Source organism: Electrona antarctica (assembly GCF_951216825.1).
Source record: "Electrona antarctica genome assembly, chromosome: 20".
Taxonomy (NCBI): domain Eukaryota; kingdom Metazoa; phylum Chordata; class Actinopteri; order Myctophiformes; family Myctophidae; genus Electrona; species Electrona antarctica.
Genome location: NC_136801.1, coordinates 4,454,652 through 4,469,811, shown reverse-complemented (window position 1 = coordinate 4,469,811; position 15,160 = coordinate 4,454,652). Strand labels below are relative to the sequence as shown.

The 15,160-nt window shown below is 45.4% G+C and overlaps 1 protein-coding gene across 1 annotated transcript; it reads left to right on the top strand.

Annotated features, from left to right (window-relative positions):
* Positions 1-290: 290 nt before the first annotated feature.
* On the top strand, positions 291-8,741 carry LOC306912980 (phospholipid-transporting ATPase IB-like). The gene is made up of 4 exons (XM_079489470.1): positions 291-376; positions 710-814; positions 6,534-6,625; positions 7,744-8,741. Exons 1-4 carry the CDS (start codon positions 300-302, stop codon positions 7,839-7,841), a joined length of 372 nt encoding a protein of 123 aa, XP_079345596.1. The 5' UTR covers positions 291-299; the 3' UTR covers positions 7,842-8,741.
* Positions 8,742-15,160: the final 6,419 nt, after the last annotated feature.

The window sequence follows — 15,160 nt, the reverse complement described above, 5'->3', positions numbered from 1 at the left end:
GTCTCGCTGAGTCTTTGGAATAAGTACATATGCCATAAACGCTGGTATTCATTCTCCACATGCACACATTAACACCACATTACGTAGTTACGGAACGTCTGGGATTTCACATAATGTACTATTTAGCATCATAAAAGAATAAACTTCCAGCTTTTGCTATTTTTACATGTCGCTCAGTTGCCATCGATGTACGTCATATACGCAAAGACCATGGTTGAAATGTTCGTTTCCAGTCACGCAATTAATGTCTGAATGTCTGACGCACCTCATGTGTTTGTTCTGTGCAGGCTGGCAGGGTGATGCGGTGCTGGTATTTCTGGCTGGGCCTGATCCTTGTGCCCGCTGCCTGTCTTCTCATGGACTTTGCATGGAACGCGTGAGTAGCACACAATCACCGTGTGTGTGTGTGTGTGTGTGCCTGCGTGCGTGCACACGCGTGTGCGTGCGTGCGTGCGCTGCAACTATTGACTATCTTCTTTGCAATTATTACATTGACAATCCCACGGCACACATCTCTTTTAGAAGGGAGTCAATTAAGCAATTATTTTTTATTTTTTAACTTATCTCTTCTTTTATTAACGAATCAACACAAAAAAAACACAAAAAAAACTCCCTCTGGGATCATTAAAGTTGTATCTTGCATTTATACGTGTCTGCGTACCAGCTCTCCTCCTGTGTCTGTGATGATGAACCTGCGTCTCTTTTGCAGTGGGCGTCGCACTGTGAGGAAGTCTCTTCTGGAGGAGGTGCAGGAGTTGGAGGCGCGCGCCGTGGACCCGGGCGCAGCTGTACTCCGAGACGCTAACGGGCGCAGGTACACACGTGTGCATTACAGTGCAGAGGCCTAATGGGACCTGATACCTGAATTCTCAATCATTGTTTTCATTCTGGTCTCTAAACTGCCTCCCCCTGGCCAGCCGGGGCGCCTGATGGAGGGGAAAGGAACTGGTTGGAATAACGTGTTCCTTCCACGCGCTACGTCCAACCAGGGAAACTCCCCCCTGTCAGGTGTAAAGGAGCAACTTGGACACTCAGGCATGAAGGAAGCATGAGTTCAAGTCCGTTGCTCTCCCCATGTCCCCCATATATGGGGACTAGGTTGGCGGAGGGTGTGTAGAGCCCAGGATCACATTAGACAATTGACACAGGGGTAAAAAATGGGTTACAAAATCGTGGGATAATTTAATTTAAAAAAAAAATTAAATCATTGTTTTCATTTATGTCATTGATCATGTTTGTCACTGTTGGGTGAAAACTTTGTACGTCTCCAAATCTCTTTTCAGAAAATTGAAAAAATTATCTGCGCTCCAATGGATCCCATGTTGTTATTTAGTTGATTTGTGTTATTGTTGTTGTCATTGGTTGATTTTTTTGTATTATTTATAAAACTATTAAACTATAATAAAACAAATATGGAGATACAAGGTTTCTGCCTGACAGTGGCGGTATGTTTTGTCACCGTGACAACATGCCATTCATTCATACTCTTATATTGACATATCATGGAATAATTCATATCTCACTGCCCCCTTATTGAGATTTGACTGGACCACAGTATCACAGGGACTGGTTGTTGTTAGGATAACTTGTGATTAAAAGTATGTACAGTATGTGCTCTTTTTTGTGGCTTTACTATTTACAATTTAGGCATTTAGAATAAGCAAGGTAAACACAGACATCAAATGCAAAGAGACAGTGTAGTGCCTCATTAACCTATAGGATCACGGGTACACCTAGAATCAGTATAAACGATATTCAAAAAGAATGATCTGTAGGCCTACATTGAACGACAGTATATGCCAAGTAAACAATACACCTAGAACAGAGGTGGGCAACTTTGACAATGGAGAGGGCCACTATATTCAGAGTCCAGAGGGCCACAATACTGTGGTAGCAAAAAATAGCCGATCTGCAAGCTCAAAACGCATCGCACTGCGACGCGTTTTGAGCTTGTAGATCAGCTATTTTTTGCTATATTTGGATTGAAATCCTGAATATTTCTTTTTTTGCTATTTTTAATTTGGAATCCTGAAAAGAAACTAAAGTAATTTGTATTTCATTTCAAATGCATTTAGTTATAGTTATGTTTAACTTTATTAACTAAATACAAACACATAAACAAACATTTTAAATACTAGTAATTAGCTGAAATCAATAATGTATCAATATTCCGTTATTAACCTGAGGGCCGCATTAAGTGATGGTGAGGGCCACATGTGGCCCCCGGGCCGCCAGTAGCCCTTGTATGACCTAGAGAATCAGTCTAAATAACATGCTATCTAGATCTCATGATTCCTTCCATTGCCCCTATATTTGTTTTACATTCCATGTATGTTTTTGTGTGTGTAATAAACACATAACCATGGCATTTCTTAATCCCTTAGCTCCACCTGTAGTGCCAAAGTCAAGGCTGGGGTCCCGTAAGTGCCTGGGACTCCTCAGGGCACTTACTGCACACAGGTAGCGCTTGGGTTTGGACCTATCTCAGTGGTTCTCAGCGGGGGCCCCCAGGGGTCCTTGAGGAGTTACGGGGGTTTGTAACTCTGAGAGAACACACAAATGTGTCCATTTGGTTGCATTTGTAGGCTGTATGCGCTCTCAGAGTTAAATTAACACAATTTACAATTTAGGCATTTAGCAGATGCTCTTAACCCCTTTTGGTGTTTTAAACATTATGTTGTAATTTAGCTATTGAAAAATATCAGATCTACAAGCTCATAGCACGCCACAGTGGCGCGCTACGAGCTTGTAGGTCTGCTATTTTTGAAAAATCATTTTTAACTAAAATATTTGCTTCTAAGGGGTCCCTGGAACAACATATTTTGAGATGGGGTCCGTGGCCCAATACAGATAATTCTGGGGGTCCTTGACATGAAAAAGGTTGAGCACAACGGACATAGAAACATTTAGAAGCCTTTTTTTAAATCGACATCAGTCCAAAATGGGTTAATCCAGAGCGATTTACAGTAAGCAAGAACAACATGGTAATACATCAAATATAAATCGAGGATCATAAGCAAGTACGGGTGCACGATTATGAAATTATGACCGATATCCAATCTCCGATTATATCTGTCGATTCCGATATTATACAGAGGACCACAATGGAAACAAGGGGCTTGGCCCCAAGCCTGTTAAATAAAGTATTCAATCAATCAATAAATAGCCTATACTCTTTTCAAAGTGACTGTTTTCACAACTGAATGAACTACTGAATGAGATGAGTACACAAATGAAATGTAGAAACATTTTAAAGTTTATTTTTTACTTAAGATTTTACATCATATTTGATTTGACTTTTGTTCTAGACTAACGATACTAGACACTTTAGATTTTTACTAGTGAACTCGTGAATTTTTGCATTTTTATGTTTTTTGTTTTTTTTGCTGGCGAAATTTATTTTGAGACCAATCCAATACCGATATGGCATTTTTTATGGCCGATATGGCCAATTCCGATTATGCTACCAATTATATTGTGCATCCCTATAAGCAAGCTAAGACAGGGTCTTGAGCGCAGACGCTGATTGGCTCATTCCCCTTTTCATGATAATCATAATAATAATCAATTCTCATGACCGGGGATGGTTTACCAGGCTAGGGTCCCTGTAGGTAAAAATCATATCACCTGGGGGTCCCCGGACCCCACTTGGGGAACCAGTGCCTTATCCCACTGAGAACCACTGAACTATCTGACTGTGTGAACTATACAGTATGAGCTCAAATAACCCCACTGGAGCCCACTGTGTGTGACCCGCAACTGTGCGACCATTCACTAGATTCACACCTCTTTCTCGCTTACTTCTTGCGTATTTCTTTTCTTTTTTACACACTGTCTGTGCCTTTGCATTTACAGTGTACACAATAAGAATCCAGAGTGTTCGTTTAAAGGACCACTTCACCACTTTTCAACCTATCTTCATATAATAGGTCCTCACTAATAATCACGATAAAATGGCACGATTTTTTCTGTGTCTCATAGGAAGGCTGTGGGCAGTTTAGAAAGATCATTTTTGAAACAAGATTTTTTTACAAAAATGTTTAGATTTTCATTATCGTGAGAACGATGGCTTCCATTTTCGCAACTTCTCAGGACTAGAAAGCCTGCAGTTTTTATTAGCTTGTATTCCCCATCGATGATGTCACTGGAAGACGGTTTCTGAACTGCCCACAGCCCTCCTATGAGACACAGACCAAGTAGAAAAAAATTGCGCCATTTTTTCATGATTATTAGTGAGGACCTATTATATGAAGATAGGTTGAAAAGTGGTGAAGTGGTCCTTTAACTCAGTGAGTGCTGGAACTCTCGCAGTTCAAATAAACACTGGATGGATTCTTTACAGTGTCTCCTTTTCCCTTCATCTCATCTGTGGTTCTCTCCTCGCAGGTTGTGGGCCTATTTGAACTGCTGGACAGACCGGGTGTGTTTCCTGTGTGTGATGACATAGAGCCAGATTAGCTGTCTGTCTGTGTGACGTCAGTAGAGTTGTGTTAGAGGCTAGTAGTTACATTGTGTAACACAGTACTTGGAAGAGAAACCCCCCGTGTTTGGTTTGGTAGAAGACTTAAATAGATATTAAGGATTGCCGAAATGTGTGGGAGCAGAAAGAGTACTGGGCCCCCATTTGGAGAACTAACGGTACCGTGAAGCCAACAAGTTGTTTCTTCTCAAAGACGGGGCTGCTTTGTTATAACGGGTCTTGGAAAGAGTTGTTGCGCTCCAGGTGTGTTTTTAATTTTGGGAATGTGGTTATGGCGAGGTGGACATTATTGTGTCTTCCAGAGTCGGACCACCTGGGAGGCGAGGGCTCTGTCCTGGACTGACCCCGCTTTTAGTCCTGGGGAGAAGCAAGGCATTGATCCTGTGCGTCCCCCCGAAGAGCTTCTCCGGCCATGATATGAGACATTTAGAGTTGGACACAGAAGGGAGCCAAAGCACACATCTGTGTTTGTAGTTCCTCCGAAAGGGCCTGGGACGGGGTCAGGAAAGGTAGAGGACGGTGGAGCGGAGAGCTCAGATGTGGCTCATCCTTGGACCGTTTGGAGTCTTGCTCCAGTACGTTGGAGAGGAGAGAGAGAGAGAGAAACGCCACAGGAGGGGAAAGTAAAACTTCACTCGTACAGATGTGTCTTCTTTTTTATTTATTTGTCTAGCCACCGTGTACCTTTCATTCACTCGCTCCCTTTCATCCATTTAACAGACGACATTTTCTTTGGCCAAAGGCACCCTTGACAAACCTTATTTTTTCTCTTGACAAACACATGGGCGTGTAGAGGTTCCCAGTGGTCACGTAAAGGAGAATTTCCCAGCCGTGTGATCCTCATCCTAACCTTGGGCCGTCTGGCTCCAGTCCACACCGCTCTGTGGATCCTATCAGAATCGTGGTGCCAGGGAAATCCCTCTTGAGTAATTTAATGCCTCATTGCCAGCCAGATCGAGGGAATGTATCCGCCCCATATTCCTCTATGGAATCAGTTAACAGGAAGCTTCCTAGCTGCGATTGCCTTGAGTAGATGTGCCGTCCTCTGTGCATCTAATCGCCTCTGCCCTGTTTGCCCAACGGTACCCGTTCCAGGCAACCATGGGCGACGATGAGATTGAAGTGACAAAGGTCACTGGGTTAATTAGTGAACGACAGTGAGAGTCTTGTCTGCGATGCATCGCACGCATTTATGCCTGTGTGTGTGTGTGCGCGCGATTTGGAAGAGCCTCGGTTATTTTTGGTCACGGGAGGAGAGAGTAGGCGTGACGGCGTGTGGTCTAAGAACAGAGGCTCCAGTCTTCCTCTGAACAAGGAGAGAGTGGAGCAGAGGAGAGAGAGGGGGAGAGCGAGAGGAGAGAGGGGGGGAGCGAGAGGAGAGAGGGGGGGAGCGAGAGGAGAGAGGGGGAGCGAGAGGAGAGAGTGGAGCAGAGGAGAGAGAGGGGGAGCGAGAGGAGAGAGGGGGAGCGAGAGGAGAGAGTGGAGCAGAGGAGAGAGTGGAGCAGAGGAGAGAGAGGGGGAGCGAGAGAGAGAGTGAGGAGAAGTTAAGTTGTGCTGTCCTTTTCCCTGCAGCTGGGTCATGAGTTTACTATTGCATTAGCTTGAGTTTCAACAAATCAGCCCCTGCCAATTACTTGTCCCCCGGCCTGGCGTAAATCCATCCAGGTTTTGACCAGACCTAGTACTCCTCGAACTCGAAATGTTTCTGGGTGTCACGTGATGATGTTTCTAAGATAATTTCCTTTTTTAGAGATCACTAATCTCGAAAAACACCTGATTGCTATACGTTGGGTTTGGGTTTTGCATGTGGTCAGTCGTACGGGTCGCACGGGTCTTTGCATGAAAGGAGAAGAGAAAAGGGCATTCATGAAAACGCAGACTGACACATAGATGGTCACGTAACCTTGTGATTTGTATGACTATGTAGATAAGATTACTATAGTTAGCTCTGTGATTTGATTAGCGATCGCTGCGTGGATAGGATATACAGCAATTATCGTCATTAGCTACTGTAGTAACATGTGTTTTCTTCCCCCTCTCCCTCTTCGTGCAGTCTAAACGAACGGGCCCATCTGCTGACAAGAGTCTTTAGGAAAACGCCTTCGAGCGTAGGGCGCTCCAACTCAGTACAACAGACTGTGTCACGTGAGTACTGCCCACTCGCCTTTCAATTGTCAAACGAATTTTAACCCAGAAAGAGAGGTCGATTCTACAAATGTGACCAAATTTGACTGAGGGACTGCCATTGGATTTTTTTTAATTTTCGTTTTTTTCATGTCATATGAAAGCAGGGAATCATAGCTTCAAATTGACGTATTGGTTCAGTTTGACCCACCAGTTTTAGAGATATGGCTTATAAAGTAATGTCTTGCAGAAAACTGTGGTCTTTAACATTACACCTAGCTATATGTTTAAGCATTTATTTCATATTTACATGTCGAAAAAAAAGAAAAAAAAACCTGGTCGCAATGACTAACCAATCAGGAAGTAGACAGGCAAATCGACCAATGACAAAGCTTCTAGGAAAATCTTTGAATGTAGATTGCAGCCTGTAGATGTGTCACAGAGACTACATTTTTTTGGGAGAGTTCTACCCATTGCTGGCTGTCTGAATATATATAAAAATATTAAAATTGACATATTATTGCTTATAGCAGCTTTAATACACGTTTTTGGGGGGATTCTTTCCTTGATGCCTTGGTGTCCAGCACCTGGCCTAAATACAGGCATAAGATGTGCACATAATCCTCTCTGTGAATTGCACTGGAAATACCTCATCTACTGTACAAGCACATCTCAACTTAAACCCATTAACGCTGAGAAGCATCATCAGTGTCATTTTAGATTTTAGCGTTGGCTATTAAAAAATCTAGCAGATCTACAAGCTCACAGCATGTCACTAAATTCGTGCCGCTCTACGAGCTTGTCCATTTGCTATTTTTGAACATTTTTGAGAAATCTTCAAAGTGTGAAAATTACTAACTTGGAAGGACTCGGGTCTTAACCCATTTTGGGGCGGGAACCCCTTTTGGCTCATAGCACGCCACCGAGTGGCACGCTACGAGCTTGTAGGTCTGCTATTTTTGAAAAATCGAAGAACCACTGACATAGAAACATAGCTTTTTCAGAAAACTGTCAGGATGTAGAAGACATTTTTAGAATCTGATCTCAGGTCAAAATGGGTTAAGCGGTTAAGTGTAAACCTGGCGTAATCCAACTCATACAGGTCTGTGTTTGACTCTGCATTCCGTTCCTTTTCCCAGACGGCTACGCCTTCTCTCAGGAGGAGCACGGAGTGGTGTCCCAGTCCCAGGTTGTACGCTCCTACGACACAACCCGTCAGCAGCGACCCAGCGTTTAGCACCGCCCCCCCTCTCTCTCCTCTCTCCCCCCGCCTTCATTGTCTGCCCCCCCCCACCACCACCCACGGCAACCGCCGCCTCGGATCGTCGAAGCTATGGTGGTCGCGGGCGGCATGGAGACGGCGGAGACAGACAGAATCATGTGATGACCTCGTGTCGGGTTGTCCGGCCCTGCAAATGGCCTTACTGGTACTATAACATGACCGACCCGCCACCACCACCATCGCCACCCTCCCCAACACACACACACACACACACACACACACACACACACACACATCCCAGAGGGTGGTTGCTAGGGGTGGAGGCCGTCGGTCAGGCACAGAGGACAGACAGACACTTGGAGAAAGGGACCAGAGAACCGACTATACGGAATGAACTGTCTCAAAGACTCCTATACTACGCACATACTGCACAGGCATGAGCAATCCATTATCCATGATGCACAGACATGAGATATCAAACTCAGAGACTGCAGCTACTATGTATCCATGTATAACCCCACAGACAGACTGGGTTTGGGTTGTGTCTCCGGTTGTGTGTGTTAATGTGTGTGTGTGTGTGTGTGTGTGTGTGTGTGTGTGTGTGTGCGCGCACTTCCAAAGCATATGTTATCTGGCCTGTGCATGTGTGTCTGCACGCAAGCTGCGCTCTTGTGTGTGTGAGTGTGCGCGTATGTGTGCGTGTGTGTGTGTGTGTAGTGTGTGTGTGCGTGTGTGTGTGTGTAGTGTGTGTGTGTGTGCGTACGCGCTTCCGTGTGGTTCCCTCTTGTCTCCCTCTCCTGAGCTGGGTTTAACTAGTCTGTCATCGCATGCCATCGGGAGAGAGGGGAGGGGACTTCAAAATAAACACACATACACACACACACAATCCCAGGAGGAATTCTTTACACAGGGAGAGGCTGGGAGGAGGAGGAGGAGGGGGGAGGGGGGGACGGGGGCATTGATCCGGGGATTCTCTGAGCTTTACACCCCCAGCCTGAGGCCCCCATTGAGTTTGACCATATTCACTACAGCCATTTTGTTTTTTACTCCATACATTTGGCGGGGGTAGTATGCTTGTCTTGGGAAAACAGTGGTTAACCCATTTTGACCTGGGAACGATTCTACAAATGTCTTCTAAATCCTGACAGTTTTCTGAAAAACCCTATGTTTCTATGTCAGTGGTTCTCAAACATTTTCATGTCAAGGACCCCCAGAAATATATAAAATCGGCTGCCGACCCCCATTTGAAAATATGTTGTTCCAGAGACCCCCAGAAGCAAAGATTTGAGTTCAAAACGCTCGCTCTGAAAGAATATATATTCAAAGATTTGCACCACGGGGGAGTATGAATGAAGTAACAACAAAATGTCTGTGTATCGGCTAAATTCCATCCCCAAGCCTCACTGCCAAAGCACCACAGAGAGATGTCGCTGAAGTGGAACCCCTAAATGTGCTAGATTACCATCCTGCCAGCACCATGACTCTGTACGGGAACTTATTTTTCCGCTCTCCTCCCTTCGTCTCTGATCTCTATCGCTTCATCTTCCAACTTCTAAACAGACACCCCCCTCCCCCTCCCCCAGACACACGCACACCTTCGTTCTTCGATTTTTCAAAAATAGCAGACCTACAAGCTCGTAGCGCGCCACTCGGTGGCGCGCTATGAGCTTGTAGATCTGCTATTTTTCAATAGCTAAAGCATCTCAATAGCTAAAGAGATCTCTATCTCTTCATCTTCCAACTTCTAAACAGACACCCCCCTCCCCCTCCCCCAGACACACGCACACCTTTCCACCGTCCTCTACTGTGTTGTCTCTGATGAAGACCTAAAAGGGTAGAAACATTGCGCATTAACCCATTTTGACCTGAGATCAGATTCTATAAAAATGTCTTCTACATCCTGACAGTTTTCTGAAAAAGCTATGTTTCTATGTCAGTCGTTCTTCGATTGAAAAAAAATAGCAGACCAACAAGCTCGTAGCGCGCCACTCGGTGGCGCGCTACGAGCTTGTAGATCTGCTATTTTTCAATAGCTAAAGCATCTCCATAGCTAAAGAGATCTCTATCTCTTCATCTTCCAACTTCTAAACAGACCCCCCTCCCCCTCCCCCTCCCCCGGACACACGCACACCTTTCCACCTCGACCGTGTGTGTCTCTTCGTCTTGCTCGTTTAGAATCCTTATTTTTCCCACTTCCTGTTATGATTCTGACGGTTTCCTGTGAATCCTGAGATGGTATGCTTGCCGGTACCGCATCATGGGACTGAATAAAAACCAGGTGTTTCACTCGGATGAGCGTGGTATTGTGGGTACGTATAGCAATGCACGCTTCTCAACAACAAGGAAGCAGGCTTGAGCCGTGTGAGAGGGGTGGCCGAAGCGAGTTGCATGCCGATATAGGGTGCGAATCGGTCATAATCTATTTTGAAATGGTATAGTACTTGAATGTTGATATGAAAATGCATTTTTGGCCCTGAAATGTCGACATTCAACGTATACCTTGGTTTGCAGAAACATACCGTACAATGCTAGTGTTTTTCCTCGAAGGAGCAAAAACCAAAGTGTAAGTTACAATAACGGCTCAGTCTGGATTTTCGGTGGTGAGGTGACCACCGCTCCGGTGGTGAGGTGACCACCGCTCCGGTGGTGAGGTGACCACCGCTCCGGTGGTGAGGTGACCACCGCTCCGGTGGTGAGGTGACCACCGCTCCGGTGGTGAGGTGACCACCGGAGCTGAAATAACGTTGAGCGGTGGTGGTGAGTAAAAACAGAGAGAAGGGCTGGGGGCGGTGGCGGTGGTTTGCTCTTCACCGCGGCTCAGTGACGTCATGTTGTAGTTCGGTGGTCACCTCACCACCGAAAATCACCAACTATGTACAGTTTGAGCCTTAAGGCCTCCTGTAAGTTTATGGCAAAGATTAGATAATAAATACTTTTTTTGGTTACTGTTTTGCTAGCTTGACGAGAACATGCATCAGGCAACACAGTACTGTGTGATGCAAGACATGATGAGGCACGGCCCCGGATGAAACACCCGGTTTTTAAGGAGTCCTGATCAGCCTGCAGGGAATCTGGCTTCCAAAGCCTCCTCCTCCGTCTCTGTTGGGTTCCCTCCTCACTCGCAACTGGACTTATTATTTCTTTTTAATATAAAATGTGTCTCTTGTGTTTTTTTGTTTCTATGTCTTTCTTTTAATGAATGCCTGTTTTTTTCTTTTGTACTCATTTGTGGAGAAATATCTTAAAACGGGAATATTTTACTTGAACTAGTGCTACTAGGGCATCTGAAAATGCCCGGTTACGTCATGTGTTCTGTCCGGTTCTGCGATACGCCTGAATGTACAGTCCACTGTCTAAACTGTGTACTCTTCTGTTGAGGACGCCCAGGTTCTAGGGTTGGTCCGTTGGACTCTTAATCATTAAATCTAATAAATCCAAGGCCTGACCAAATGCTTCTGACTGTGACTGATTCACTGTTTAGTTAAAACTGTATTCATTCATACACTCACTTTGCTTGTCTTGGGAAAACTGTGGTTAACCCATTTTGACCTGGGAACGATTCTACAAATGCCTTCTAAATCCTGACAGTTTTCTGAAAAACCCCTATGTTTCTGTGTCAGTGGTTCTCAAACATTTTCATGTCAAGGACCCCCAAAAATATATAAAATCGGCTGCCGACCCCCATCTGAAAATATGTTGTTCCAGAGACCCCCAGAAGCAAAGATTTGAGTTAAAAACGCTCGCTCTGAAAGAATATATATTCAAAGATTTGCACCACATTTTCACGATTTTTCAAAAATTGCGAAAGCATAACATAATGCTTTAAAACACCAAAAGGGGTTCCCGCCCAAAATGAGTTAAGCAGGTGGTAACCATGGACTGGAGGGGAGGTATTAGTACCTCAGTTATTACTAATAAGGACATACTGTAAACGGAATTGAAGGACAGACCTCATTCTTGCCTTCATCCATCTACTGTATCTCCGTGCCACAGTCCGTAGAGGAAGGCTCCACTGTCACTGACGTCTTGACCATTTAGCAGATTAATACAGACCCCTTGGCTCCTCCGTCCCTGGGTCTCACGCTCCCACCCCACCTCCTGGCCCGTGGCCCAGCCACAACGCAGCTGCTTCAATATGGAGAATCCATCGGGCCGGCCCCATCAGGAGCCGTAGATCCATTTAGGCTTCTCAACTCCTTCCCAATGGCTCCCCCAGGGGTGGGCTCTCCTCCATTTTCTCCCCGTTTAGCCGAGTTTCCATTGCATAGGAAGAATGTGCCAAAAATACACCTCCGCAGGCTCAAGGAAATGGTTATAGGTTTTATATATACAGTCTATTGTTGTGCGTTATTGTTCCTGTGCCTAATGTGTCTTTATGATATGACGGGTATTTCTGCTGTCCGCCCTGGGTGGCTGGCTGGCTGTCTGTGGGCGTGAGTAATTGGTGTGTAGCTAATAGGTAAAGAATGTGTCTGTTTGTCTGCGTGTCTTTCAAAGGGATTAACCCGTTTTGGACTGATAAAAATAAGGCTTCTAAATCCTAATAGTTTTCTTAAAAACCCATGTTTCTATGTCAGTTGTACTCAACCTTTTTCATGTCAAGGACCCCCAGAATTATCTCTATTGGGCCACGGACCTCCGTCTCAAAATATGTAGTAGAAGCAAATAATTTAGTTAAAAATGTTCGCTCTGAAATATATATTCAAAGATTTGCACCACATTTTCACAACTTTTCAAAAATAGCAGACCTACAAGCTCGTAGCGCGGCACTCGGTGGCGCGCTAGATCTGCTATTTTTTCAATGCTTAGAACACCAAAAGGGGTTCCCGCCCAAAATGGGTTAAATAATCTTTTGGCCGCTCGCTCATAAGCTGAGACTGCGGTCTAGCCACCATGCTGGCTGTCAGCTTTAACACTTGTTTCTTGACTAGTCGGGTTTTATAAGTCTCGAAGCAGATGTAAATCACACTGCTCTGTAGAGACTCAGAGAGAGATGGTCTTCTACTCTCTTCATGGTTTTGAAAACATAAAACATGTTTGTGGTGTTTATGACAGGGCAAAGTGTTCAAAAAAGAAAAGAAAAGCAGACAGGAAACAGCATCACGTCTCAACACATTGATATTTATTTATTTTGTCGATGAAAAATGACAATCCTGTATGAATCGGCATCTCATAGAAGGCAGAAACACATTTGAGCATAAATACAGTACCTCTTTTTACACATACACTTTAAATGCACGCTGTCTGTCCTATAGACCAGGGGTTCTCAACCCGTGGGTCGTGACCACTCGGGGGGGTCGCCAAATTATTTTGGGGGGGGTCCCCAAATTATTAAAAAGAAGAAAAAAAAATCTTTTTTTTTAAACTGAATGGCTGGAAAATGGAAATGAAGAGTTTACATATAGTACACATAGTACATGCATACACCTTCCCTAATGATTATATCTGGTTTCAGTATTTATTTATGGTGTATTGTCTCTATTATTAAGGTTATTGTAGCAGTCAATTTATATTGGGGGTTGGGAGGGGGGGCGGGGGCGGGGGTCCCGAGACATTGCCAAAGCATTTCCGGGGGTCCCCGCCCGGACCAAAAACGTTGAGAACCCCTGCTATAGACTGACATGCTCGAAGTAAACGAGGCACCCGTCCCAGACATACTGATTTGTTTGCCGTGCCACATCTTAAGCCTCTTTAATAGTAAGTCATGCGACGGAAAGAAACAATCGGTTATTTGCAGCGCGTGACCAAATATAAATGAGGCTTTTAGACTGTTAGTTTAATGGACTGGCAACATTCCTGAAGCTGTATGTTACTGAGTTACCAGCACCATAACAGAGCCAGCTGTAGAACAGTGCACAATATTGTCAAGAGAGAATACTCCTTTAGTGAAGAAGGCACTTTTGAAAAAGAGCACCACGTATGTATATGGCGGGAATTTTAACCCATTTAACCTTTTTTTGGTACGTTACTGTATTCAAAGTGGAAAAGTAAGGATTCAAAAATGTGTGGAAATGCCCCTGGAACCGTCCAGCAACAACTCCGGTGCCCTCAGCGAATACAAATAAAGCACAGAGGGAGTGTTAAATACACACACACACACACACAAACGCGCGCACACACACGGCTCCTCGCACACAGGAAGGAGAAGTGAAGGGGAACGGTTGGCAGACATTTTACTGCATAATTAACTTGCGATCTTCAGAAGGCTGTTACTGTAGATTGCAGATTCACACACAGGGAGAAAACACGGCACTCTGTTCTTCTCGCCCCCCCCCCCCCCCCCCCCCCCCTCCCCCCTCACTCGCTTTCTCCTCCACTCACATACACACCTATTAGTTACATTAACTGTCAGTCCTCGTGTGAGTGTTTTTTTGTGGGTCCTTTCATGTATAGTGTAGTGTGTGTGTGTGTGTGTGTGTGTGTGTGTGTGTGTGTGTGTGTGTGGTGTGTGTGTGTGTGTTTCCGCTCGGGGCAGTAGTTTGGGTGGACGGCAGTGTTGGGGGGGGGGGGGGTGGGGGGGGGGGGAGGGGGGGGGGGGGGGGGGGGGGGGGGGGCTTAGCGTAGGGGTGGAGCGTTCCAGTCCGGTTCCTGTGCTCACTTCATTACCGTTTAAACGGCCTACAGGGAGATTTGGGGACCGCCTTTCACATCGCACCACCTGCATTTCCCATTACACGCCTCACACACACAACCACTACACCCCCGTGCACTCCACAGTCCACACAACACTGACGCACGCACACACACACACACACACAACACACGCTCGCGCACACACACACACGCACGCACGCACGCACGCATGCACGCACACGCATACTGCATACACACACCACTTCTACTCATTTTCACATCATTCCTTAACACAAACGTACATATGAGTGTGTCCTGTAAACCATTCATAACCATTTACATGTGCACATGTGCAAGTGGCATACACACACACACACATACACACCCACCCACACACACACACACACACACGCACGCACACACACAGTATGTATATATGTTCACATATTTCATATGGCACACTGCCATTAGTCATCCATTCATCTCATTCCCACACACACATAAATGCACAGAGTTCTCAGTCGGACACAGACACAGTTCTCTCAGAGAACCATGGGCTGCGATGCGCTGTGCAGCATTACCCATCAGCCCTGTAGTAAGTAGTGTCTTTGTATTGAAGACAGCCAAATTTGATACGCATCTGTCTCGTCCTCCCATCTTTAGTCCGGGGCTCGGCTCACGCCATTTCCCAAGAGATCACATGACACACCATCCACAGACACATCACACAATAGCGCGGCCGGGCGGCCACCGCTGCCAGC

Bases quoted from the DNA above. Each gene is read 5' to 3' on its own strand.
- LOC306912980 (XM_079489470.1), top strand. From the start codon at position 300: ATGCGGTGCTGGTATTTCTGGCTGGGCCTGATCCTTGTGCCCGCTGCC. The intron at 377-709 runs GTGAGTAGCACA...TCTCTTTTGCAG, and splicing joins ATGGACTTTGCATGGAACGC to TGGGCGTCGCACTGTGAGGA. The intron at 6,626-7,743 runs GTGAGTACTGCC...TCCTTTTCCCAG, and splicing joins AGTACAACAGACTGTGTCAC to ACGGCTACGCCTTCTCTCAG.